Raw genomic sequence first — 27,855 nt, 5'->3', positions numbered from 1 at the left:
GGATGGATGGATGGTTGGTTGGATGGATGGATGGATGGATGGATGGATGCGTTGCTGAAAGGGCGGACGCCGAGCATAAGTTTTGACTTTGGGATGAATGCCAATGGACCTGCACTGGCGGAACAGCGGCCGGGCGAGGGGGAGGCACTTGGGGTTTCTTTGGACCGCTTCGGGGAGCAGCGGATGCCCCCCCCAACCCCGGGGTCCGCAGGGCCGCAAGTGGGGGGAGGAGGAGAGGGTTGCACCGCACCGCACCGCACCGATGGGGAAGGGCGCAGCTCCGGGATGCAGGACGGTTGCTAAGCGATCACGTCACTAGGAGACGGGTTGGGTCACGTGGGCCGCGCCATCTTGCGGGCTGCCGGAGGCGGGGAGTCCATCGCGGGGCCCGGGCCAACCGTTCACTCCCGACCCGAGAGCAGAGTGTGAGTATCCCCCCCCTCCACGAAGAGGGGGGAGTGGTGGGAGGTGGGGGGGTAGTCCAGGGTCCCGCCGACAAGGGACCGGACTGGGTTTCAGCCACAGGACACGGCTCCCGAGCGAACACGGACTGGCGGTGGGAGTCGGCCCCAGGATGGGGGGGGGGCCTTCAGGAAAGAGGGGCCGCCACCACCGCCACTTCCATTAGGAAAAGGGTTCGGGTTTCTGCCCTTCGCCCTCTCACTTGGGTCCTGGAGGAGGAGGAGGAACTGGGAGGAGAAATCACTTATACTTTATAAGAATGAATAGATTTATTTTTGCTCCATGACATACCGGGGCAGTGCAACGGACATGGGAGGGTTGGCAGGACCAGAGAAGGTGAGGCCTGGGGGGGGTGGGGTGGGGGGGGGGGGGAGTGGTGATGGGGGGGGAGAGAAGATTGAGGAAATCGAACAACATGGACTAAAGCAAAAGGCACTGCACAGATTAAACAATGCATTGGGCAGATGGCTTGGGAATGGCGTGCGAGTGAGGGAGGGAGTGAGGGAGGGAGGGAGGGAGTGAGGGAGGGAGGGAAAGAGAGCAGAGATCCAGACTGGCAGATGGTGGTGATGGGGGGTGGGGGGGGGAAGGTGAAGAATAGAGCAAGATGTGGACCGGGGGTAAAATGCGGGCCGCAAGGCAGGGATTTCAGACATCGTTTTCATAGGGCTTGAGTGTTTTTTTTTAAGGGGGGGGAAAAAAAAGAAAATAATTGCTTTAAGAATAAATGAAGTAGAACTATCGCCATCTGGTAAATGCTCGGAATTGGATCTATGCATTTCGCCCACAAAATATACAGTCAATTTACTTTACAGTTCATTCTGTGAAGCGCTTTGAGACGGCTCGGAGGCGTGATAAGGTGCTATATTCAACTGCAAGGATTATTTATTATTATAATGCGAAAGCAAGGGGGGCTGACTGTAGCTCTATTTTAGGCACATGAAGTTGTGAGATCTATTGCATTGGGTTATATTTGTAAACAGAATCGATCCCGATCCAAATGATTGAGCCTTGACAGCTCTTGTATAACTTCAATGTTATTTTTCTTCAATTGATGCTTTTCTAAATTAAGTTTTCTGCATATCCCAGCTCTATTCTGTGTATGTACATTCAAAAAGTATAAGCTAGATTCTGTTGCGCTGCAGTCCTTTCCTGGTAAATGGAGACCAGAGATATTGACAGATGGGTAGAGAGGACAAGCAAGGTAGATAAGGAGTGAGAGACAGATGGAAAAAGAATAGGAGAAAAATGAAAGCTTATATAGTGTGAATGGGAAATAAATTGTACAGAACATATTGAGAAAGGGTGTTTAGGAATGTAGGAATATACAGGAGCAGGAGTTATTTTTATTTTTAAAAAAACTAAATAATCCTACTTGTATTGTATTCTACAATTTTGTTTGGTTAAAAGCTGGATTGTGGTTGTCTATTCCATATACAGTATTTGCTTCTCTGTAACTCTGAACTGTCTGTTCACTGCTTCTTTTGAGTTTGAGATTGTGTCTCCTTGTTTTACATTTCAATAATATAAACCCATTAAAGTTATTTTAATAAGAATACTTATAATTCAATTTACGTCTTCTATTTAAGGAATATTAATGCATTTTATTTCCTTGGTGTTTTCTCAAATAGATGTGCTTTGCGTCAGACTATATAAATTAGTATTATAGGTCTATAAAGCATATTTTTGTCAATATATTTCTGATTATACCTGATTCTAGCTTCATAATGTGGTTAAAACACACTCTTCCTGTTGTATGATGCAGAGCTGTGAAAACTTGGCAGTCATTTGGTGACAGTAATGGGAGGAAGATGGGGATTCTTGTAATGCTCCCCAGTGAAAAGCTCAGAAAAGGTAAAACAAAAGAGTATAGTATAGAAAAGAAATAGTATCTCAGAGAATGTTTTAGGTTGAAATTCAATGCTTGGTTTGTACAGTAAATTGCTTTTATATTGATTTTTCTGCCCCTTAGTTTTTTTGTGTAACATTGAGAGAAAACATACATCTAATAGAAGATAAGGTATTGTGATAGATCAATTTGAGAGGAGTCTTGAGTTGAAAAGTACTCTTGCCTCTAAGTGTTGCTTGTGTGTTCTATCTTCAAATATTAGCAACTCAGTTGTCACTACTAAATCTGGTATTGACAACGGGTATGATGCTTCCAGACCAAAAAGTATAATTTATTGTAATTTAGGTGGAACAATGAATTATCAAATACAACAAACCTCTGACAACTCGTTGCTACCACTCTTAATATCCTGACAGCATTATTTTATGTATTTATACATATGCCTAACTTATAACTCCGAATAACTCGTCACCAAGCCCTTTCCACTTGGGAGTGATAAGTTATCAGGAATTTACTGTGTTTCACTCTAAAAGTCAAGTAGAGTGATAGTGCAATATTTTTCTGCATTAGTATTTGATATTAAGCTTTAAAAAGCAGTTTATGATTATATCTTAAGTAATTTAAAAGTGCTGTATCCCGATATGAAGAAATGAATAACACGATTCTATCACTGATGTGGCCTTTTAACTCCGTGAAATAGAAGTATTCTGTGGCTGCTCAGAAAGGTTTTTTTTTAATCAAGGAGCTAGTGAAAATTCTGCAATTGAACTCTGTAAATTATTTCTCTTCTTCCCCTTGAACAAGGGCAACGGGACAAGCAGTTGACTAATTCCTAGCAATGATGCTGTCTAACTAGTTGCCATTTGTATGATCTCACTGGGCTGTCAGGAAAAGGATCAAGGAGAGTGAAAAATCAAAGGGCAAAATTTTGGTGGGAATGATTATAAACTGACCTCTCTATGAAGTGCTTGATATCAACTGAAGCCAATGCAGGACGTGCTAAGGTTATCATCTGGAATAGCTGGGCAATAAACGGCATTAACTCCTTTGGAAACATTGTTGAGATAAAATCTCTAATAATGGAAGAGTTTTTTTTATTGGAGAATGGATTCATTCAAAGCATACAAGAGATTTCACTGAAAATGCAAGAACTACTTCCACAAACAAATTCAGGAAATTTCCAAAAACTGCATAGACTTTAGAAGATTGCCTAATGGGCAATAGCAACTAGAATAAAGGAACTGAACGGACAACCCAGAGTGAGGTTGTACAATATTAGATTGAGAGTATGAGAGAAGATCAGGTTGTAATGATTCAGAGAGCAAAAGCAAGAGCAGACGCGCCCATCCGGACAGACTGATGGTATCTTTGATTCACAGACGGACATCTTACACTACTGAGTCAGTGGGAGGAAAGGTGAAGAGAATAAGAGACAAATGCATAGCATTTTGTTTCCATGCACAGAACATTGAAGCGAATTGTAATGATTCAACTACAGTTGTTAAAATGTCATGAGTACTTTTTAATAACACAATGATTCCACAAAGTTGTTTGTTTTCCAGTTAACATTATTTTAATGTTTACTTTGTGACTGACCAGAAAAGGTTAGTTAGACATCAGTATTGGTCTTTAGAAATGTTCTTTCCTTTACCGTGCCCTGGTGGGTCACACAATATCAACATTACGTTGAGGTTTGGAGGGGTTAAGCCTCAGATCTTATCTATACTATCCCCTCTGTTGGAAACAACTCTAGTAAGAACAGGATGCCTTTCCCCATGGTTGTAGTGCCTGCCAAGTTATACTGCACACACACTAAAAATTGCAGCTTGGCACTGTAAAGCTTCTTGACCCGTTGGAACCACATCTTAGTACAAGTCAGCACTCTGAGGGGGAAAGTAACTAAAATGAAGTTTAAAACATTCTGTAGAAGTACCTGTCACCAGATAATACAATTAACTGTTTATAGCTTCAGCAGTTCGTAAAATTTGGAATTGCAGTATTTTACTACATTCATATTGACGACCTGGTAAACAAACAAATTGAAATATTTTGAAAACTGAAGCTTTATGAATCTAATCTTTGAAGTTTGAGCATTGTATATAAATTGCTGAGTATGTGGCAGTCTTGCCATCTGCAGACAGACAGTACTGTGGATTATTGTGCTCCTGTATGAAGGAGTACATTGTTGCTGTTAATTATATGTAGAAATAAACCCAGTTGACTTTTAAATGTAATTGCTGTTCCAGTGTTCGAACAATCATGTGATTATCACCTACATGTTTTGAGCTGCATGAGAGAGACAATTGACATAATTTAGTTTAAACTGGCTATTTAAGTGTTTTTAGAATAACCAAAACAGAACATTTGTTTCTTGTGCATTACCATTGGTCAGTATTCATAAAATAGAAATTGTTAATTTAATATAGTAACTTTGCCATTTTCAGCAGAGATGTAAAACTTGTATACCCATACTTTAGATCTTGATGCTATAGGTCAAACATATCTTGACCAATATCATCTTAGCACTGCATTTGTTTCTTATCATATATATTACATTCGTTTTTTTAGAGAATTGTGGTGACTCAACACAATATTCAGAACACGAATCGTTTCCTAAAGAGCCTGAAGGCAATCTTTCACCCAGCAGTACGTTTATGCCAGCTGACAATAATGAAGGCATAGACAGTCATAACATGAAGGGTCCAGAGACTAGCAGTGATTTTTCTCAGTCTGAGGAGAGTCAGGTAAATTGTTTCAGAATGCACAGATTTGGGTATGAAATGTATTGTTATAAAATTGTAATTCACTTCACAAAAGTTTTGAAGGAGTCAGAATATCCTTTGAAATTGTGTGCCTGGGACTAAGATGTACCTTTTAGAGTTTCACATTTACTACAATCTTTGTTGTTTGATACCACAAGTGATCATTTTAAAATCTGATATATTATTGGCAGTGAATAATTTCACTTAGAGGGATCTTTGACTTTGCTTCCCTCTAGCCTTTTAAAGTCTACTCATTAAATAGAGTTTACTCATTAAATAGAAAATATAATATTTTCTAATATCGAGGCACTAAGCCCCTCAACTGATAGGTATTAAAGTGCAAAAGGTTTGAATTGGAATAAGCTTTTCACTATTAATACTGCTCAGCTCTGAGTTGTAGGTAATGACAATGAACCAGTTCCAAAAGTAACTTTTTAAACAATTTCTAGGAGTCTGAAGACCAGCAGGAAAATACCACTGGATATCAGTGTCCTCTTTGCGAGTTGACTTGTGAAACTACATGTGAACTGTCCACACACATCCAGCAGGTAAAGAGGTGCAATTGGGACTGGCCTATTGACTTAATTATTAACAATAACAACTTGCATTTATATAAGCACCCTTTACACGGGTTAGCATCCCAGGGCGCTTAAGGAACATGCTAAGGCCATATGCCAATGTATGTGCGTGGAAGGTATAGGCTGTATACAATTGTAATTGTGTTTTATTTGTTTTTTTAAAAATCACTACTGGCCTCTGAATCAGGGTGTCTTTGCTTTGTCGTTGAAATGTGATGAGCAACCAACATCAGACAATGATGTGGCCATTTCTGTGTTGAGCTTTACAGTTCTGAATGTTGAATGACTAAAATACTGGCCTTATGATCCAGCATTCTGCTAACAGAGCGCTGGTTATATGTATATGTATGGGTATATGTTATATAGCACTACTTCCATTTCTAAAAATAGACCATGTGCATATCCGGCTACAAATTCTTAACCTTTAAATGTGTACTAAAGTTCACAACAAATTTAACTAATCTGTTTTAACACTGATGTTTCTAGCACCATCAAGACATTAGAGGCACTAAGGGGATCAACTGCAGTATCTGTGGGGGCACATTGAACTCCATTAGTTCACTGGATAAACAAACGCTTGGCCCAGGGAGGAAGCCCCATCACTGTGCTGTTTGTGGACAAACATTAACAACAGAGGGCCACATACACAGGTCAGTTCTCTTTCCAAAATGTGACTCATTAGGATTTAGAGCTATTAGAATTGCAGTAGCACCAGTGTTGAAAAATACCCAGATATTCTCTATGATTCTTCCTTAGACTAACTTTGTTTTCATTGCCTGTTGCAGAAAGTCGGTATTTCTTTTAGGAATCCATTCCTATTGACTTAGGAGAAGTAAACAATGCAAATGACAAAACAGGAAGGGATGGACAATTGAAGAGCAGCAGGATTTAGTCAGCCACACCAGATACACCAACTAGAAAAAAACTCTATGAAATCATTCTCAGTTAATCTTCAGGCATGTTTAACATTTCACGCTTACAGTATTTCGTCCATTTTGTTTGTAGCCAGCCAGATTCTGAATACAGAAATTAAAATCTTTCATAAAACAAATAATTTGGGCTACTGTACATTTCTTGTAATTTTCGTCAGAAAAAAATGAAACTTTCACTGGACAGTACAAAATTAAAAAAAAGTAATTCATTTTATGACTGGTGTGGAACATTATTCACAAATTGGCTGTCACTTTCTCCTACAAATGCAGTCTCTACACTTCACAATAAAATCCTGTGAAGTGCTCTGAGATGTCTCGACAATGTAATATGGCACTCTATCAAATGCTAGGATTATTTTTATTATCGTTAAACTTCAGATATGGGAATGGTGCTCCCCCCTCCGTCAGAAGTTCTGTACTTCCTCCTCCCCACCTCTTCAATAAGTTGGGGGATGTCATTGAGTTATATCAATCAAGAGAGAGATTTGATTTTGGCAGTCGTATTCTGGTTGCACACTCGCAATGTGTCACTGACCTATTAGAACCTAGAAAATGAAGAATTTTTTAACGTGTGTTTCATTTCTGTGTGTTAAAAATAAAAATCCTAAAGGTGTATAATTGTATGTTGCATTCTTACTGATTTGAGGTGTTTGGATTTGCAGCGAGAAGTTGTCAGATGGAAAACCTGACCCTGAGCATAATTGTCCAGGAGCCTCTGTACCTGAAGAACCAGGACCTTTCTGGAATTCTGTCGTGGCTGCCAGCATGCTGTTTGTCTGTGAAACATGTATAACGTATAGAAATCTGATGGAGGCACAAGAGACTTCAGTACAAAAATGGATGGTCCGTCGACAGAATGAGCCCCTGCACATACGTCTTCAAAGACTTGAACGTGAGAGGACAGCAAAAAGACTAAAACGTGCGAATGAAACGCCAGACGAAAGGGAGACGAGGAGGCTGCGAGATCGTGAAGCTAAACGTCTTCAGAGATTGCAGGAAAGTGAAGAGCAAAGGGCAAGGAGGTTACAGCGTGACCGGGAAGCCATGAGAATGAAGCGGGCGAATGAAACGCCAGAAAAACGGCAAGCAAGACTTATACGAGAGAGGGAAGCAAAACGAATAAAGAGGCGCTTACAGAAATTAGATCCCAGTCTGTCACTTCACATTTCCCAGAACCCTTCAACACCCGAGATAAACCCATTCCAACTTCACGTTGCATGACCAAGTCTGTGAGGTGAATACAAGATGATAGGATTTTGAGTGAGTTAAGTTATTTTTGCCATTGACACCTTCTAAGATTCATCAAGAACTTCCCTTCTTTCATCCCTCTTTCCCCGTTGAGATCAGTGTATACAAGAAGTCAGGATACAGGCATAAATGGAACAGATAGGAAACAATTTAATGTAATTTGTAGGTGTAAACTCGTACACTAAATGTTACCAGATGCACATGAGCTTTATCAACCTTTCAAAATCAAATGTGACATGCCAGTGGTTCCGACCCTTCTTACGGATCTTTGATCTGTTCTATTCTGTGAAACTTGACTGACTGGAACAGTGTACTAAAAATTTCTTCACACTTTATCATTGAATTATTTTTTGCACTTTAAAAGAATGTAGCATGCTGCAAACCTAATGCTAACATCTTCCTCTGTACTGTGTCAATTCTGTATTGGACTAAAGACTTGGACCAGATTGCTTCAAGGGATAATCCTAGTTGGCAAAGCAGGATTTGGAATTTTTTTAAAAAAACGCAAAATTGGGTTTTATTCTAGTTGAGTAATCTTCTTAAAATCATCATATTTGGTGTTTTATTGAACACCATCTGAATTTGTGAGAATGAAAGATACCTTCTGCAGTTTTGCATCCGTTTAAAATGTCATGTTGTGTATATTTAGAGGTTTTATTTTTAAAATCTGATCGGTCAAATGTGAATACCATTAACACTATGGGAAAATCATAGAGCAACTTTTTTTTAATTATTGGTTGGTGTGATGGACTACTGTGATTTACTGACAATCAAAAGTATGGGGAAAGTTGACCATAACTATGCCAGTACTATATATACTGATACTGTATCCCTTTTACTGTTAACTATAGTCAGTTTTTACTTAAATCCTTAGTTACTGAAACAAAATCACAGCACCAAAATACAGTATATTGTTCTGTAGTTGGAGTCATCTTATGTGTATTGTAAATGTAGACAATGTAAAGTAAACTTTGAATTTTAGAATACATGAACTTTAGTATATTTGTCCAGCCTTTGGAATCCTACAACATAGGTGTTCTTATTGAGTTAAATTTCCTTATTCCCTGTGCATGAGACTGGGAAAACTAATTGGAAAAGTTTTTTGGCTGAATTGTTTTTGCATCTTCTTAGCCCATTATTCTTATGAATACAAATTACTGTAGATGAATTATCTCCCAACTGACAGGCCAGTTACTGCAAAATATATAATGCATTCTAAAATTAGATAATTATTAAACTTCAAATTTTATTAACTTGTAACTTTACGCTGGGTGTTATGCATGTTTCTGCTTTTTACAGATGTTGTCAAAGAACTGACACAATAGTAAACTTAGTCAATCAAGAATACAATCAGATCAAGACCAATATGTGGGTATATCTGAAATACAGCAACATTACAGTTTTCTTTTGAAGGCTTTCATGGTTTTGTTTTAAACTGTATTGGAACAAAGAAAAAAATTTTTTTTTAAAACCGCTCTGAAAGCCTATATAAACAATTGCTGTATATGGGTTGTTTGGGATTTTATTTTAAGTTTAATTGGAAGGGTCAGTATAGTTTTCCACCTTCCTGGTACAGGATTGTTCTTGCATTACTATTTGCACTTTTGTTTACAATTTATTTTGTACCAATGTTAAATAGTGCTGATATTTCTTTCCTATTTGTTTTAAGGGGTGGTTGCAAGATAGTGACGTTGCTCCATTTAAATATAATTTGCTTTGCCTCACTTGGCACAGTTATTTGTGCCTTTAGAAAAACTGATTGTGCTTCAGTTTGGCAGGTTTAGACAGTATCTGATAAAGGGTGGTAAATGCAGGACTATTAAGGAGTCCTATAATTCAGTGGTTAAGAGCCCTCGCCTCACAAGCAAGAGACTTGTGTTTGATTCCTGGCAGGTCAAGTTTCCTTAGGTCTGATAATAATCCCTCAAGAAAAAAAACACAATAATAATTTGGTTACTCAATCCGCGATTGTTTGTGGGACACTGCTGTGTGCCACATTTCGCCCACAAAATATACACTCAATTCACTTTACAGCATATTCTGTGAAGCGCTTTGAGACGTCTGGAAGACATAAAAAGCGCTGTATCAAACGCAAGGATTATTATTATTATCTTCCTGGGAATTAGGTTAGCAGGATTCACCCCTCCAGGGAGCGAGGCCACATTCCATTCCAATAAACATTTCTGGAATTTCCATTTATAGGTTGGATACTCTTAAATATGTTGTTTGGTTTCTGCATGTCAAACACCTGGCTGACCCCCCTAAAAATTTTTGAATGATAACCCAAACTAAGTGTCTGGATTGGAGATTGTTTGGAAAGAATGTTTGTGATGGATCAGTGTTTTTAAACTGGTCACGTTTTGTTATTGTTTATCCTTTTATTATGACAATCCCAATTTGATGTTTATCATCTTAACTTATTCTTGACCAATACAAATGAGTTGCTATTGTGGATACAAGAATATCATTGTTTCCATTAGTAACTCTTGTTTTACCTTTCCAAGAAGGTATTCTCAAGAAATTTGTTCAGTTTTTTTTTTACAGAAAATCCTAGTCCATTATTCAAGACTGTATTGTTCTATGTATGTTGCCAATAAAACCCGATTGAAAATAATTTCAATCTGTGTATGTTCGTTTTTCTCTGGAAGTCTAGTTAACTTGCTTTTAATGAAAGTACTTGAATGATAACATTTTGGTATCTTGGGAGATAGTGATATCACAACAGGAATTGGACTCTGCCAATATTTACATTGTATTATAATACTGCTATTATAATCCCTTCATTTTGGTAATAGCATCTCATCACATTATCAAATGAATGTGTCAAAAGCACTGAACAAGATTTACTACAATGTTCCATACACAGCCATGAAGTGACAGACCAATTTGTCTTGCTATAACTGCTTACAGTCAGTGAACTTCCCTTGAGGGAAGGACACAAATGGGAAAGACAATGATTACTTACAACATTAATGCAAGAAATACAATACTTTTAATTTATTTTTATCTCTCTGTTTATCGAAAGCTCTCATCTCTAGTGTGTCAAACTGAGAAAACTTTAATTGCATCCATTATTCAGGCCAAAGCAATTAATTTACATCAGGCATTGGTACTAATGAAATAAGCGAAAATTACAAGTGCCTCCAGTTGATAGTCTGACAATATAGTCAGACCCTTGTGGATACCACCATTCACCTCCCACTTACTATCGCCCTCAGGTTTCAGCAACTCTTTCACTTCTAGACTATTTCAGGGATTTTTTTTTTTTTTTTTTTGCAATTGATCCCATGTTTGGCAGTAAATTGATCTTTGGATCTCGAAATTGATTTCTTTGAAAAAAATGAAAACCAAATTTACAATGTGTTATAATCCACATCGAGTTATACAGTATGTGAACTACACAGCGCCATCTACTGACTCAAAAGAGGTACTGCAACTGCATCTTAGCATTATGTACTGCCCCACAGGTGGCTGTTGAATGAAGGATCAAATTGCTCCTGAACAAATGAGATATGGTGAGTGGAATGCCTGCGAATCAAATTCAAGTCTGTGGGTCTAAAACAAAAAGCATCAAGTTGCCTGTGGCCGGTAATCAAACGTTCAAAGTATTGTTAAGATGTACCACAGTAACAGTTGAATCTTCCTGTCATATGCTATCTCGATTGTTCTGATCGCTGCTCATCAGTCCATTCTAAATACAGTACCGGTACAATTTATTAGATAAAAATCTATCAACCAGGTGAGCAGTGAAACAATAGGTGCAAAGCTACGTAGTGAAACAGGAAAGCATTAGATGGTACAAAGCTACATAAGTTACATTGGTGAATCTCACTAAGAAAATTACAAAAGCTGTAGTTAATGAGTCCACTCAATAATTACTCTGAGACCATAGTAAAATGTAGAGTTTATATTATGCAGTGTTTACATACCAACAAATTAATGCAATAATACATAAGAATGTTAGGCTTGACAATAAAAATACATTTTTTTTCTTTTGCCGGTACACAAAATTAACATTAGACAGCATAAAAGTCCACAAAAATACAAATATACAAATCTAAACTTTTTGGGTTTTTTTTGTATTTTTTTTAAAAAGGTTACAAAACACAACAAAATATAGATTAATGCTTTGAAGATTTGGGTAGGAATGCAGCGATTCTAAGTTAGAACGTGACCAATACCTTTTTAGCTGATGCAGTATATACCAATCCCAAGACTCGAGATCATGCCTACGAAGTTGCCTATTCAAAGATTTTGAAATGGCCAGCCTGCACATAATATTAAGACTCGTAGTTAAAGCCACCAATCATTTGTTCATGCCAGGACTACTAAACCATTTTTTTTAATCAATATTTTTTCTTTCCATACACAAAATACTTCATAGCCAGGAGAAACTTTCCCAATGAATTACCAATTTATGTCAGCAAAAAACGTTCGCTAATATGGGCTTTGGAATGAGTACAGTAAACTCCTGATAACTCGTCGCTCCAAGGGATAAGGGCTCAGTGACGAGTTATTCAGAGCAGCTAGTTAGGCATACGTATAAAATATATAAATAAATGCCACCGGGATAATAACAGCATGATGACTTAAGCGGTAGGGACAAGTTAAGCCAGGGTCGAGTTATCAGGGGTTTCCTGTAATTATGGCCACTAAAATCCAGTACTGTATGTTGATTCATAAACTGCATCCACTCAAACTCGTGCATTCTGTCTGCAAGGATTTATCAATCTATCAAGTTGAAGTGCATTCTACAATTCCCGTAATTAGTAACTGTTACTAATAGCAGTTACTGATCAAATCCAACTCACGATGATGAAGGCGCTTTTGATTCACCAAATGGACGGTCATCTATCATGTCGTGAAAAAATTTACAAGCTAAAGAAGATGTTATGCCTGTTTGCAAAGTGATTATATTGTGTAGTGAAGCAGTGCACTTGTGAATAGAGATGAGAAATCCTGGCTCCACCACACTTTCAAGTGAGTTGCCAAGAGGGTGGTTAACATTGTGCTTTCATAGACTGACTTAGTAATAATATTCTATCAATGCTATCGCTGATGCTGAATTCAACATGAAAAGTCAATTTTGTTATCTGAATACATTTTTTACTGTGGATTATGTGGTGGATCTTTTAACTCAAATTCTCTGCAGCACAGAAAAATAACTATTTTGCTCAAGAACACTGAACATGATTAATTAAACATTACAAATGACTGATTTTGTAAACATGTACACCCAAAAGTTGTACAGGAAATTCAGTTCTCAAAGGGTCAGCAACTGCTTGGAAGAAGAAATCTCAAGTCTCCTTTCCTTGAGCTGTTTTTGAACTTGGTTTCAAGGAAAGAGGTAATTACTGATGCTTGATCATTTGAACAATCTAGATATGGGGCAGAATACAGGTTTGTTTACCAATACATGTGCTACATAGTCTGTAGTTGTGAATGCTGTCAAATCTACTGAAAGATTAATGCACTGTGGCTAGGATTGAGCAAATCCACTATTGTTGTCTCAAAACATTGTTGGAACAGTATCACCTCCATCCCACCATTACCTTTGACGTCGTGCGATAGTAAACATTGATTGTCAGCTGAATGCTGTAATAAGATTCTCTACTCAAACTCCATCGATTGAAAGCTAAACTTTAGACATTAACTTATTTATGGACAATTGAAAAGACAGTTTCCCTTCTGTTGGGCTACGCAATTTAAAAATACTATAATTAAATCTTGTGCTGATCTCTTTTGATAGATTTAATCGTTCCAAGAAATTTGAAGTAAATACAACAATAATTTGTGTTACCTTTATGCTCTATGAACATTGAGATTTTGACAAGATATATCAGCAAAACCTTAGCTCATTTCTGAAAGGAAATTCACTTAATTTGTTGCTCAGCAAATATCAATTAGGCAACAGGACTAAAAGGTCAGGAGATGGTGTCAAATACAGAAACCATCAGAAATTTACACATTTGTAAACTTTCTGATGGTACAGCTATACACTATGTAAATATGTTTGAATATTTTAATATGATTTTATTCCACATGGAATTGACTGCAAATGTCACAAAACATGACAGAATTGTTATATTTGAAATCCAGCCTTGTTACATTGTACAAAAAAGATACAGTCACATTAAATGTAAATATTAAAAGTACTGTCAGATATCGAAAGGAATGTTGTAACAAGATTCTCCACTTACTGTTACCAAGTAGTCTGAAAAAAAATTGAATGTATAAAATTTTTATGTAGCACTAATATATAGGTCTAGCATGTTAAAAGTTGCTTAAAGTACATTACGCAACTGACAGAGAATGTTACTAAGCAGGTCAAGACTTGGCATTTACTCTTCAATTAGCATTTTTGCTAATTCAGATTGCTTTTCTTCGAATATACCAGAACTTGCTGTGCATCTGTTCAGTGCTCTTAAAATGTAGATGCAATAGCATGCTAAATACTCCTGTACAAATATTGTATCACTCCATGCAATAAATAGCAAAATAAATTACAATACCCTAAAGTTTTGATTAGAATGCATAACTTACTTGGGGAGGATCAAAAGGCATAAAATCTAGAAAGCAGAAATTTTAACATGGTGTAAATTGCTGTATAAAGTGAAATACATAACAATACAACAAATTCTGTAGTGAAACGTTGGTATGAAACCTTAGCCGGTGATCTTAGCCCAATAAAGACTTGCTTTAATAGTCAAATTAGTTAGTCCACACTGTAATCAGTAAAGTCTGATACAGCTTCTAAATTAAAAAATATTCATGCTTGTTTTAATTCTGTGAAGAATATAAAAGGTATAGTTTTGAGTCCAGTTTCAGGCATTTTTGTTGCAGCTCAACAATTTTGAACCAATTTGCGCTTTATTCTATGGAATTTTATTCAATTAGAAATTTAACCTTACTAGGGCCAGAAGAAAAGCTTTCAACTTTTTGAATCCGGTTTGGTATAATTCCTGAATTTTTACACATCCCTTTTATTTCTTTCCCCATTGTCGTTTTTTGGCATGTGCGATTCCCATATAAATCCTAAACATGGTTTGAGACAGATGGGCAGCCATGAAGTTCCAGTGATATGTCAAGGATAAAATGCTCACAAAAGTAGCCTGGATATTTGGATTCTCAAAGAATATTTTAAAGGAGCAAGATTTATGTCAACACTAAATCAGCAAAGTAGAGAACAACAAATAGGCAGTGTGCTAGTAAGTATGCCAAGGCTTAGTGGAGTTTCTTTTAATCTTTAAACATCACCACCTTTTACATAATGCTTTTGTATAAACATAAAATTGTTAAAATACTCATGGCTTAAGGCTGTGCTAAATTGCAGTCTAACCAGCGATACAGAGAAAACAATTCTCACTTTATCAGAGGGTGCAACATTTTTTAAAAAAAATACTGACTGAGCTTCAGTATACCCAAGAAGTTGTGCAAAAAGTCAAATAGATTTCACAACCGTGTGTATCAATGTTTAAATATGTGGTCCCCGGTGATTCTCTCATCATGTCCAGTACATGACAAGACTGTTCAAGGGTACCATGCTTTTTACAATTTTTTAAATCAGCTAAACATGAAACAATGTGCAAAGGTTTCTCAATGTAGATATCATAAAAACCTCTGTTTTGTATGGCATTTTGAATAAAACAGTAAAACTTCCCTCGCATGAAAATTAGGGGCAAATAATTTGTAAGACAGTGCAAGTTGATAATGTCATTTTGCTTTCTTAAATTAAGCTCATGGAAAATGAACTTAAAACTGTCAAAGTGCATAAATACAAGCTCAATGCATGCCAGACAAAAATACCACTAAGGGATGAACAGCAATACCAGAAGTATATTGGGTTTTCCAGTCAGTTTAACTAGCCTGCTTGGGAAGGACACAAATGGCATCATCAGCACTATAGTCATGTAAAAGTGCCAGTGACAAAAAGTTTAACATAAAATATAATATATACCAAGCTAAACTCAAGAAAGCATTTTGGTACTAGTTCTAATATCCTTTTCACATCACTATTAAATACAAATGTGACTTGATTAGCCAAATGTTTTTCTGGGGAACCAATCGCCAGAAGAATAAAACCAGAATTTCTAGTAGTGCACACAATTGTTTTTTTGAAGTAAATTAATCTAAACTTCCCTCTCGTTTTAAATTTTTCATTAATTTCAGTTCCCTTCATGGTTTGAAAAAAAGATCTGTCCACGTCCATCTACCTATTGCACCTTTTTGCTTTCTTTACTGCAAGGATGACAGTAAGCTATAGATGGAAGTGTCAGAAACAATAACATACATAAGCACAACACTTGGATAAAACTGGGCTGAGTTATTTCCAACCCGCAGCAAATAAATGTATGAAATTATCAAAACTGTGACGTAAGAGGAACACAAATGAAGCACTACCTTTTGACAGATACAAGCAAAGTACGCCACTGAAAGGACAGCAAGAGGAGCAGTAAGCTCGGAGTAAATGTGATACAATTTAGTTTACCTGTCTTTAGAAAAAGGAAGAACTATCTCTTGACTATCCAGTATCAACTACAGACATCGATCGGATCAAAAAGCAAAAAAGGATTTCACCAGCTGAACTCAAATATATGAATCTCTCAACACACAAAAATCCTTCATTCTATTAATCCCTTTTCCATGTACAATTCTACTTACTTTTACCCATTAATATGCCGGCCAATAACAACAATTTGGTTACAACAACTGAATCAAACAACTCACTGTTGCACCTCTGGCAGATTCTAAACATTAAAGGAGAAGTTTGCCGTGAAGTGAAATTCTGAGAGAGTTGAAAAGTTGCATTCGAGCATAACTACAAGATGGACTTTTTAGATATATTTGAAAGTTCTTGCCTAAGCCACATGATGCTTCAATGTCTAACATGACACAAGACCAGTTTGTGGTTCATCTCAAACACGGCACAGCGTAGCATAATTCAGCAAATGAAATTTCAGATCACTCCCGAATACAAAATAAAATACTATCATCTTTTGTTGGACTGCTTAACCTGTGAATCAGATTAATTTATATCACAAAAACAATCTTTCAATTGCTGCAACTAACAAGGATTCCATCCTAGTTCATTGTTTGAATGTTACAAAGTAAAATGTCTACAATTTGAGAAAGGAAGCTGCTTACTTTTTAAAGTTAAAATACCATCATAATCCTTTGCATTAATTCAAATGGAAGAAAAATCTTGAAAAATTTAGCCATGGGTAAGGAAATTGCAAGGTAATACATCATTAAGTCATAGAAACTTAATTCCAGGTACACAGCTCAATGTCCTGTTGATGTAAACAAGAAGTATCTATGTATTATACATTATTCAGAAATGGAGCTTGTATCAGTTTTTCAGGCACTCAAGTCTACTATACTCAGTTTATTTAGCGTTAGATGAGTTCTTTCTGGGAATAAATTCTGAGCAGACAGCGAAATTAACATTAGGCATGGAACGGGTACCCCCATAATATTCTGACTCAATTTCTGTGAAAATTTAAAAAGTACATATGGACATTCAGATCCACTAGATATCTCAGCAAAACATTTCCAAAAGTCAAATATACTTTTACACCCACACAAACTGTCAAGACTGAATTGAAGAACACAATTTGCTCTGCTTCATTTCAAATAGATCCAGTAGGTTAAGTAATAAGGCTGTCTTTGGTGCCTTATTAAATGAAGTCCTCCTTACAATGAATAAATAAATGTCCACCCTAAAATTTCTCAAAGATAATTTTCTTGAAGGAATATTTAGGATGGAGTAAAATCTGTTTTGTCGAATGGTAACACAATCACTGACCTCAGGATATTTACAATTCACAATATATAAAATTTTGCCCCTTGTTCTCAACAGCAAGTTTTTTTTAATTGTCTCATATCAATAATAACAGTCAAGTCACACTGAATTTCACTTGAAACCTAACAGAAATTCTGGAATTAAACTAAAAATCACAAACGATTAGGCACCTGCAGTTTTAACCAAAATAACAAGGGACTATGCAACCAGATTCAGAATGATTTGGATCTTTTAGAAAGTGAGGTGGCAGATAAAGTATAAGCAACAAAAAGAGGTAATATGTGTTAAATGGTGCAACTATGCAGTGTGCTGATTAGGATATTGTGGACAAGTCTATAAAACTGTCAGTCCAGTGTTTGGCTCCAATAAAAATGGCAAATAAGGTAATGGATTGCATTAAAAGGATTAAAAGAGGGATAGAGTGCAAATCAAACAAAGTGAACTTGTTATATAGTGTTGGTCAGACCTCATCTGGTGTACTGTATGCAGTTCTGATCACCTAAATAACAGGAAGGATATTACCTTTGATAAGGTATGGAGGTGAGCAGTAGGAAGAAACCAAATGCATGACTGGAGAGAGGAGGATTGAGGCATTTTCTGAGAGGGCAGATAGGTTGTATTGAGAATCAACAATGGAATGAGCTCAATTAACCTAAGAGTACTTTCCTGTTCCTAAAATTCTTATGTTTTTTGATGAGAACTTCGTAATGCTGCAACGCTTTTGAAGTATTCGCCCGGATCTGTTATTAAGATCCTCAGTTACTTTACATTACAAAAAAATCTCTTGTATGTTCCCATTTATTGTTAATGACAGATCTAATTCCTTGTATGATGCAAATGCTTTGCGAATGTTATCAAAAGCACATTTCAATACATTATTTAAGAGAATTAATAGAAGGTTGACCAAGGACATATGAAAAATGTCTCAATTTATACTCTTCCCCCTCCCCTCCTCCCGCTCAGTGTTCCAGCATTCATTTCCCAGCATTTGATCGTCCCTCAATTGAGAGTTTGACTTCCTGTGGTATGAATGACGGCCGTGATGTTCTGGGTTCCTCTGACTGAAAACCATCTCTTTGGAAAGCCGATGCTGACCACCGAGGATGATAATTTGGGTGGCCGGAAATATGTGAACTTTCAGAGTCTGTGTGCAAATGCTGCACTGCGGAGTCCTTTGGCTGACTTCTAGTCTCAGATATTCTGTCTGTATGCAGTGAGATTACTGAAGGAGCTAAATTGGCTTCAGACATTCCAACAGTCCTCAAGTCATGAGCTGCAACAGCATTGAGTGGAGGCGATGCTTGCTGGGTGGATCTCCTACCAGAGGTTTGCATGCTGAGTGATATGCAGACATTACCCACTGTTAGTCTTTGACACGGAAGTCCAAAGAGCTGTGCAGTGCGCTCCGGGTTACAAGAAGACCAGCCCTGGCTAAACACAAAGAATGGATGCTCTGAAGAGACTTCCACACTCACCTATAACACAGGAAAAAAAATCACCAAATGTCTCAATGTCACATATACATTAACACTCCCAATAACACAGCAATACTCGATTTGCATTCCTATATTAATAAAGCTCATTAAGTATTTCCCGTATGAACCACCCAAATTTTAATCCATCCAACTAATGGCTGTAATCCACCTCCCACCGCCCCCCAATTCTACAATGAGTTAACTTCTCTAAAAAGACAGTACAAGGCACCAAGTCTTTCCAAGTATTCTATTTCTCAATACACTGTGGAAATGTTTGGGGATTGTTTTTTCAGCGACAAGAGGAAATATGCATTTTCCTGTAAGAGAATACAATAGGTTTCAGATTCTGTACCCACCGACTATTTTGTTTATATTTTCAACAGGTTCTTCCTATTACAAAGATTCCCTTCACAAGTCTGGCTGCAGGTTCCCATAACAAGTTTAAACCAGCAAATGGCTGGGTGCCATATAATCACCAAATCTATAAGGGTACCCACAACAAATATCTGTATCAAAAATATACAGATGGACACGAGCAAACGTGGACACAATCATTGACCTTGAGCTGTTCAATGTTTTTCATCAAGAAGATAATCTTTATCATACTGCAGACTTACCTTGGTTTGAGGTTCTCCAACAGAGAAATGGAGGGTAAAGTAGCCAGGACGCTGGCTTTCAACAATGTCAACCAAAGTACTGGAGTCAATCTTTAAACCACCACTGATCTCTGCACTACGCACAAAGTCCTGCGCCTGCAGGTCTTCTACACGTTTCAGCTCTCCATTCGCTAATTGGATGATGGCACCTTTCATAAAGTGTGATGGGATGTGAACAGGCGACTGCTGGATCAAAACAGATTGGAGGAGTGGTACTGTGGGATGTGATGTTTGAAGTGGAACCACTGGACAAGTTCTTGCTTGCACGTCAAGATGCTTTTGACCTGTGGTTTCTGTAGTTATGGCAACATTGTTAACCACTGAACCATCCTCAAGAACAGGAGCATCAACAGGCATCAACACTGGCTGCCCATTGGCTAATACCACTGTTTTATGCAAACGTCCATGTTGGCCATCTACCTGTTGCTTGTTAAGTCCTGATGCAACGTGCTGCTGAGTAGGCAAATACACAGACCGTGGTAATTGCTCATTAGAAGAGAATTCTGTAATGGTCTTACCTGGAATGATTTGTGAGTGGTATCTTATCTGTTCTTGGCTTTTGAAAGAATTGTGTAAGATTTTCACATTACTTAAGACTTCTTTTCTGTTGTCTAGAGGACCCTGCGATCCTTCACCCAAATTCCCAACCACTTGTTGGACTTCTAGGTCTGTATCTGGTGTGCTCCGTTGGGCTGGAGAAACAGTCTCGTTCCTTGGCTCCCTGTGACCAGAAAAATGTGGGCTACCTCTTAGGCATTCCATTGATGAGGCAGAAGGATGGATTTCTTTTCTGATGCCAACATGTTGGAGCTCTATGAACCTTTCTTGTGGCCGTCTCTCCAGATGTTGATAATCAGAAACCCTTTTGCCTCGGTTTGATGAGACTTCTGTAGTTTCTCTGTCCTTTACCACTTGGTGACTATACCGGTTTTCGGTACAGATATCTTGACTTGGCATGGCTGTGGCAAAGGCTGCGTATGATGGTGTTAGTAGCGAGGGATGAAAATGGACTGGAACCCTGCCATGGGTCATGCCTTGCGGGAGATCGGCTGTGGTTAGATGAGACAATTGTGCTTGCGGTGTAAAACTGTGTATGGGAGATCCAGTGGCTTTGCTGTAGGCCTGTGCAGGAGATGCTGACTGAGGCGGAGGGGTACCCTCAGCTATAACGGAAGGATATGGAACAAGATGGGAAAGATGAGAAGTCGGGATGCCCATGCCAGGAGTAATGAGAGGATTTGGGACAATCCCATGAGAGACATATGGTACTGTGTATGGAGCTCCTACAAATTGCAGTGAAGTGTGGGGTATTTGGGTATAATGAATAGGAGCATATGGAACGCCATGGTGCTGGAGAAGAGGAGATGCAACACTGTATGCCGGTGAAAGGTGCCCCACATTCACCAATGAGGGTTGAGCACTCAGTGAATAACTTGCAGAAGGCACAGCCAGTTTGTACATCATGCCATACTGATCCACAGCAACGCCTGGTGAGCTTTCCCCATTATCAGCTGCAACTCCATACCTTAACATTACTTGGTTCTCTCCAGCAGCACTTCCTGTCCAATCTGCTGCATCACTTACAGTGGTGCTGTTGGCCGGCAGGCTATTATTCTTCAGGATCTCCTCACCTCCAGTGTTATTCTGTAGTAGTTCGCGTTTCTTTGGTGGCAGGCATTCTTGGTTTCTCTCATAAGTAGGTTTCATATTGTTCTCTGGGGAGTTACCTTTTTCTCTGTAATTATCACTAAGGAGTGCCAGCAGGAGGACAAAGATATTCTAGAGCTCTCCTCAAACCACCTGCTGACAATGCCCTGTCAATTGAGGGAAGAAAAAACATTTTACTGACAGGGGAAGAGCTTAAAAGACAATGTAAATAGATTATAGATCTCATATACTGTACTTGTTTTTTTTGCATTATTCAGTGTGAGGGGTGTCAGTGCTGAGAATAGGAAATGTTTTGTCGGATAGATGGAGCTCAGAGTAAAGATTGATCTACACTGTTTCAATATACTTTGAACCCCCAACCATAGAAGAGTTCACTGCAAGTCAACATTGGAGCTCCCAGAATAACAATAAACCTGCATTTTATATAACATTCTATCACGTATTCAAGCCTCAAAGTGCTTCACGGGATATACTGTGACTCTATACTTTATGGGTGAATTTGGCAGCTAATTTGCATGCAGCTATATCCCACAAACGATTATGGAATGAATAACCAATTTTAATTGGAGGATTGCTGGCCAGAAACTCCCTCCTCTTTACAAATAGAGCATGGAATCTTTGATTTGCACGGTAAATAGATGAGTGGGAGGAAGCTCTGCTCTCAGTGACTAGTCTGCCCATCCCAGTCCTGCCAGCCTGGTTGGTCTGTCATCAGCAGGGCCCTGGAGTATTGCTAACTTGTCTGGTTCGGGAAGCGGACTACCGAGACTGCCAAAATGGATTAACTTAATTTTTGTCACCCAGTGTTTTTGTGCATTTAAAAGAAAGATTACCTCACATGTTAAACCTCCCATAGTCTGTCAATCATCAGGATGATGCCAATCATTTCAAGTACAGGAACTAAAGCAGCATCCACAATGGCAACTTCTGCTGAAGAAAAACAGATTTTGGACACATCAGGCAGTTCACAGGAATATAAGTATGCCTCCAGGTTAATACAATCTTAACACACAGCAACGACATTTCATTTTATTTATAAAGATAAAGACAGATAGTTTAGGTCCATTGATTGCACTTTCAACAGGATAGTTTAGGCCATTAATGGCTGAAATAATTTACACATTGTATGCTTCCTCACTTCTCTTTCGTAGAGGTCTGTGCAATTCAGAAAAATACAGTGGAGGTGAAAGTTCCTTATTCAACCGATAGAACCTGTAGGTTTAACAGAGCATTTCTACTTCCTTTATGGAGGCTGAGACAGCACCACACCTATTCTGTTTTCTATAACTGGGGAATCAAGCAAAATAACAGGGACTGACAATACAACAAAGGAAATTACCTTTTCTGCCTTAGGGCATCTTGGGTTCAATAGTAATGTTCCCACTGCCACCCTAAACAGCAACCTTATTAAGTGTGGGCTGGGTGGTCCTCATCGGTATCCACTATATGCTGTATCTATTCACCGAGCTAATAACTTTCAAATTCCTTACATTAACAACTGCTCTTTAACAGAGGCTGAAATGACCTGGCCGATGATAAATGTATGACTCCACAAAGTGGGCTACATTTGGCCTTCACAGATATGCAAAACAGACAGGTTTCCATGACAAACCAAAATGAAGCCCAAACAATGTAATGCACAGAAGATAATTAGCTGAGTTTACTCCAAAATCAATAATCTGTCTTTTCAAAGATGCAGTGGAGCCAAGCTAACATTGACTTCAATTTGGAATCAATCCAGAATACGTGAAATGCACAAATAGTGAGAATCATTAAACATGCTCTTGCCAGAAGGGGATGTGTATTACTAGCTGCAGTGCTCTTATGATGGCTAGCCTCATACAATACAGGGAAATAGCTTGGGCTGCCGAGCATGCAAATCTCAGAGGGTACAACAAGTAAAAGCATGGTAATATGTGGTTCTTAGAATCAATGTTAAACCAAAATGAATGCATACTAACATGCAGATTCTTTTTATGGTGATTTACATTTGGTCTATGAAAATGCCCTTTTCATATGACCGAACCTCAGAAATAGCAAGGTAATATCTATGTCCCTACATAGATCTTTGGCTGTATTACCGGAGTTATACAGCCACAGACACGAGATAGTCAACTTTTTTTGCTTACTTCCATAAAATTTAACAGGAACTGTTCCAACCATGAAAGACAGTGAAAGGGGAAGTTTCTCAATACAGTACATACAGCCTGCACATATGAAATAGTTTAAAGTGGCTAAAAATATGAGCAACTTGAGATCAACACATTTTTCACCAATAACACTTCTAAAAATGAATACTATAAATATAGCAATATGGGCTGGTTTTCATTTAATTTTTTTATTTGCAGCAAAATATTATGTTTCACTCAAATAATTATTTTCCACTTACTTCCTTTGATAATCTGAAACAGTTAAGCAGTGGATAAATCCCTCTACTCTACTCAAGTAATTGAATCCCAATCTCACTGCTACATTAACTCAAATTGTTCCACTTCCCTAACTAAGTCCAGATCATTGAAACAATGGAATTTGTTCAGCAGAAGCACTCAGACACCCCTCTGCCTAATCTTTCATCCCCACAGCCTTTAGTATTTCCAAATGATAAGTACCAAAAGATTTGTAAAATTCAAGTCAAGCTTTTCCACAGCTAAACTAGCTTTCCGTCACATTAAGTGCTAAAAATCACCTTTTCAAGTCACACAAAGATATCAAACGAACAAATGCAAAATTTGTTTCCATTAGAAATTCACTGATTTAAACAGATATAATAATATGAAACCTGGTAATTATACTAACAATGAAGCAGAAGTGAAATTTTCCAGGTGGCTGACAGAACTTGGCAGTGGGACTTGGCCTCAGGCACCATCATACTGAATGGAGCATTTTTTTCCAATTGTGCTTTGGATAGAAGTTCTTGCCAGAACATTTGAAAATGATTACAATGCAGGAGAGAATGAAAATGAAAGGTTTGTGCAAAGCTGCAATTCGTAGATCTCACATTTGGAGGCAAGTTGTGTGGAAATTTCATTCTTGATTTTGAAATTCTTTAGAATTTTACACCAGGCATCAAATCATTGACAAGAATGGGACTAAGACTAATGTGTTGGCTAGTAGGATGTGTCTTTGGACAGCGGTCATAAGCTGCTTTACTATAAAGCACCAAACAAGATACGAACTAGAACAGAATACTGGACTACTTCAACCCACTTCAACCATGGAACATTAGAGTCTCTGGAAGTAAAACTATCCTGTTGCATCAAATTTCCAGCAATTTTGTGCTGTAGACATACACTATGCACTGGCTTGTGGTAGCCCACATTTATTTCATTGTGCACCCAGCAGAGAGATTTTCTATAGAATTTTTTTAAAAAAAATGTTGATGCACTGGACCACCCAATTTCTCCAATACAAGTACATAAAAGAATATGTGGACAACAACATACCACTTAAGAATATGTATGCAGACAACACCTGCAGCTGACTCACTGACAGTCTGCAGAGACCTGTGCTGCAGGCACACTGTGAAGCTGCTTCTATCAAAGATTTTCTTGAGCTTTAACATTTCATATACATATTCACAGCTACCAAAAAATGATAAAAGACTGCAATAACCCTGGGGGAGTTTTACATGTACTGTATATCTTACATATATTGCATTTGTTGTTATATTATAATGTATTCACTACTTAGCAAATTGTATCACATTACAAGTGGGCAAAACTGCACAGTTGCAAAACAGAATACCTACAAGGCAACACAAGTCCTAGTCTCTGTTAAAAAGGTACGTTATATTTTAATTGACAGAATTCTTACATGGTGTTGTAAAAATTCATACAAAAGCAAGATGATCCTGGATCTAATTCTCAATCAGTACAGGGATTTGACAGGCCATGATTGGTCTCAAGAATGCCAAGGCTAAGAAACTGGAAAAAGCACAACATTTGAGCCGGGCCTTCTGCTCCTGGCTTTGTGACCCCAACTTTGGGCAAAGTGATCCTAACTTTGGGCAAAAGACAGGATTTTCCTGGGTTATACAGTATCTGTTAACACTCAGTATTGAGGTTTATGCATTGAAATGTCCACATGGCCATGGTACTCAAGGACTGAAGCCTGTAGAACATTATTCCAGTTAAGAGTTCATTCCTATTCAACCAAGTGCTGTGATCAGTTTTTGCTGCCACATTAATACTACTGTACAAACAGAATGCACCTTAATAAATTTTAAAACCCCATCCAACGCAGCGAGCCATATGCAAGGATAGTTCTCTAGTCGGTATTAGTTCTTTTCCTCTTGACTTCAAAGAAGGAGTAGCATCACGCTATTTGACCACAGAGTGCATCACAACCAAGACCAACCCTTATCTTCATCCAATGCGAATTCTGACAAGACTTACTCCCCCGCGTAGCCCAGGAACACAGAGGCCATTTGCAACACCTCTATTCCCTTGATTGAACCGCTGGCTAAAATTAGCCAACAACAACAACAACCACCACCACCACCACCAGGGATGGGACGTGAGTCTGCCCTGATCTTTGTCACGCAGCAACAGATCATGTTTTGCCTTAACTCGATGAGCTATGAGGGGTGTCCGCCCCTCCCTCTCAATCGTCGTTAAAAGATCTAACATAAATGCTTCGAAGTGGTTGCACCATTCTTTTTTTGGGGGGGAAGGGGGGGGGGGGGGGGGGGGGGGAAATACTCCATTCAATGGGACTGTACTTTTAGCCAAAGGTGACGCATAATATAATAACACTATTGCACAGGGTCAAGGTTTGTTGTGGAAGCTGCTGTGCTGAGCAGACTCCATCTTCTCAAACCTATAAACAGGAGGTGATTCCCAAACCTCGAAGTTACAGCACTGACAGGGCCCAGGAGCAAAAAAAAACACCCCCACCACCGGATTCTTCTCACAGATTTTTTTTTTAGGGGGGGGGTGAGGGGGGGAAATCTCCCAATAAAACAGGTTCACTGCCCATCGAATTGTCTCTTTACCTGAGAGTCTCATCCTGCGACCGCGACAGCTGCGACGAATTCACGGGCTCTTTCCCGTGACCCCCGCGCCCCTCTCTCTCTCTCTCTCTCTCCTCCCTCTCCCCCACCGGGTGACTCCCGGGGGTTTTAGTTTTCCCGTGAAAATCAGAAACTCAACACCACCAAAACTTTGCTGCAGACACCGCGGCGCACACTGATCCCGTCACCCGGGGGAGGGGTGGGGTGGGGAGGGGGGGGAGGGGCCGCCCAGCCCCGAGGATCCAACAGCAGCGCCACCCCCAGTGTGGGAGGACTGCATAGCAACAACAACAACATCATCATCATCATCATAACAATAATCGTTGCATTTGATATAGCGCTTTTCACGTCGGGAGGACGTCCCAAAGCGCTTCACAGAACACACTGTAAAGTGAATTGACTGCGTATATATTTGTGGGCGAACGCGGCGGCCGATCGGGCCACAGCAGCGTCCCCGCAAACAGTCGTAGATTGAAAATGACCAATTTATTATTGTTTTGGGTTTTTTGGAGGGATTGTTATTAGGGCTCTGTGTTGTGGAGTAAGGAAACTTGCCCAGGGTTTGGCCCTGACCTGCCGGGGATTGAACTCGGGTCTCTCGCTGGCAAAGCGAGCGCTCTAACCACTGAGCTACAGGACTCCACGTCGTCGAGACGTCTCAAAGCGCTTCACAGACATATACGCCGAAGTGAATTGACTGTACGTGTTGTGGGCGAAACGCGGCAGCCAATTGCGCACAGCAGCGTCCCCACAAACAGCTGGGGATTGAGTGACCGATTTATCATTATTCTTTTTTTTGAGCAACAACTTGCATTTACTCTTGAACGTGTTGATGGGTCTCTGTGTATGTCAGACACCCGGCTGAAAACCCCCACACCGCCCCCTCAAAAAAAAACTTACATCTGTACGGTGCCCTTTACGCGAGGCAGCGTCTCAGAGCGCCCGCCTTATGACAACGGCTTCCAACAAATACGGCAAAACTATGATGTAAAACCGCCGGAGAATATTCTTAAGTTTTCAGGTGTTTTATCGCAGGCTGGTGTCGGACATCTATCACAGACAAAGAAAGTCGATCGCAAAATCTTTTTTCTGTGCTAGCCTGGCTCAGTTGGTCCCGCTCTCGCCTTTTGAGTCGCAAACTTGTGGGTTCAAGCCCCACGTTGGGAAGTTTCCGTGCGCGGAATGGCTGCCGCGTTTCGCTTTGCGAAACACGCAGTCCAGAGCCACTTTACAGTGTCGTGGGAAGGTGTTTTGAGTCGTCTCGACGGCGTGACAGGGTGGTATATCAAATGCGAGGATTGTTATCGTTGTGAATTGGCAGCTTATCAATAAGATGGGGGTATTGTGTTGGTGGGGGGATGGTGGGGGTCGGGGAGGGGCTTGGTGGGCGGTGTGAGGGGAGTGGGAGAGTG

The 27,855-nt window shown here is 39.0% G+C and overlaps 2 protein-coding genes across 4 annotated transcripts; one reads left to right on the top strand and one right to left on the bottom strand.

The window, feature by feature from the left end:
- Positions 1 to 335: 335 nt before the first annotated feature.
- LOC103175988 (zinc finger protein 821) lies at positions 336 to 10,432 on the top strand. Its single transcript, XM_007889314.2, has 6 exons — positions 336 to 425; positions 2,228 to 2,316; positions 4,880 to 5,055; positions 5,523 to 5,621; positions 6,138 to 6,301; positions 7,246 to 10,432. The coding sequence occupies exons 2-6, from the start codon at positions 2,274 to 2,276 to the stop codon at positions 7,802 to 7,804; spliced, it is 1,041 nt and encodes a 346-aa protein (XP_007887505.2). The 5' UTR covers positions 336 to 425; positions 2,228 to 2,273; the 3' UTR covers positions 7,805 to 10,432.
- Positions 10,433 to 11,718: 1,286 nt separating this feature from the next.
- Positions 11,719 to 27,564, bottom strand: LOC103175987 (ataxin-1-like). Of its 3 annotated transcripts, none has more exons than XM_007889313.2 (4): positions 27,344 to 27,564; positions 22,266 to 22,359; positions 19,726 to 21,578; positions 11,719 to 19,108 (listed from the first exon to the last, which is right to left on the bottom strand). In XM_007889313.2, the coding sequence occupies exons 3-4, from the start codon at positions 21,469 to 21,471 to the stop codon at positions 18,608 to 18,610; spliced, it is 2,247 nt and encodes a 748-aa protein (XP_007887504.1). In that variant the 5' UTR covers positions 21,472 to 21,578; positions 22,266 to 22,359; positions 27,344 to 27,564; the 3' UTR covers positions 11,719 to 18,607. The 3 variants fall into 3 exon arrangements, with proteins under 3 accessions (XP_007887504.1, XP_007887503.1, XP_007887502.1); XM_007889312.2 differs by lacking the exon at positions 27,344 to 27,564 and adding an exon at positions 26,426 to 26,623 and having other exon boundaries at positions 22,266 to 22,362; XM_007889311.2 differs by lacking the exon at positions 27,344 to 27,564 and adding an exon at positions 26,426 to 26,623.
- Between the last annotated feature and the right edge of the window lie 291 nt (positions 27,565 to 27,855).

Source organism: Callorhinchus milii, unplaced genomic scaffold (genome assembly GCF_018977255.1).
Source record: "Callorhinchus milii isolate IMCB2004 unplaced genomic scaffold, IMCB_Cmil_1.0 Scaffold14, whole genome shotgun sequence".
Classification (NCBI taxonomy): Eukaryota; Metazoa; Chordata; class Chondrichthyes; order Chimaeriformes; family Callorhinchidae; genus Callorhinchus; species Callorhinchus milii.
This window is presented reverse-complemented; position numbering and strand designations above follow the sequence as displayed.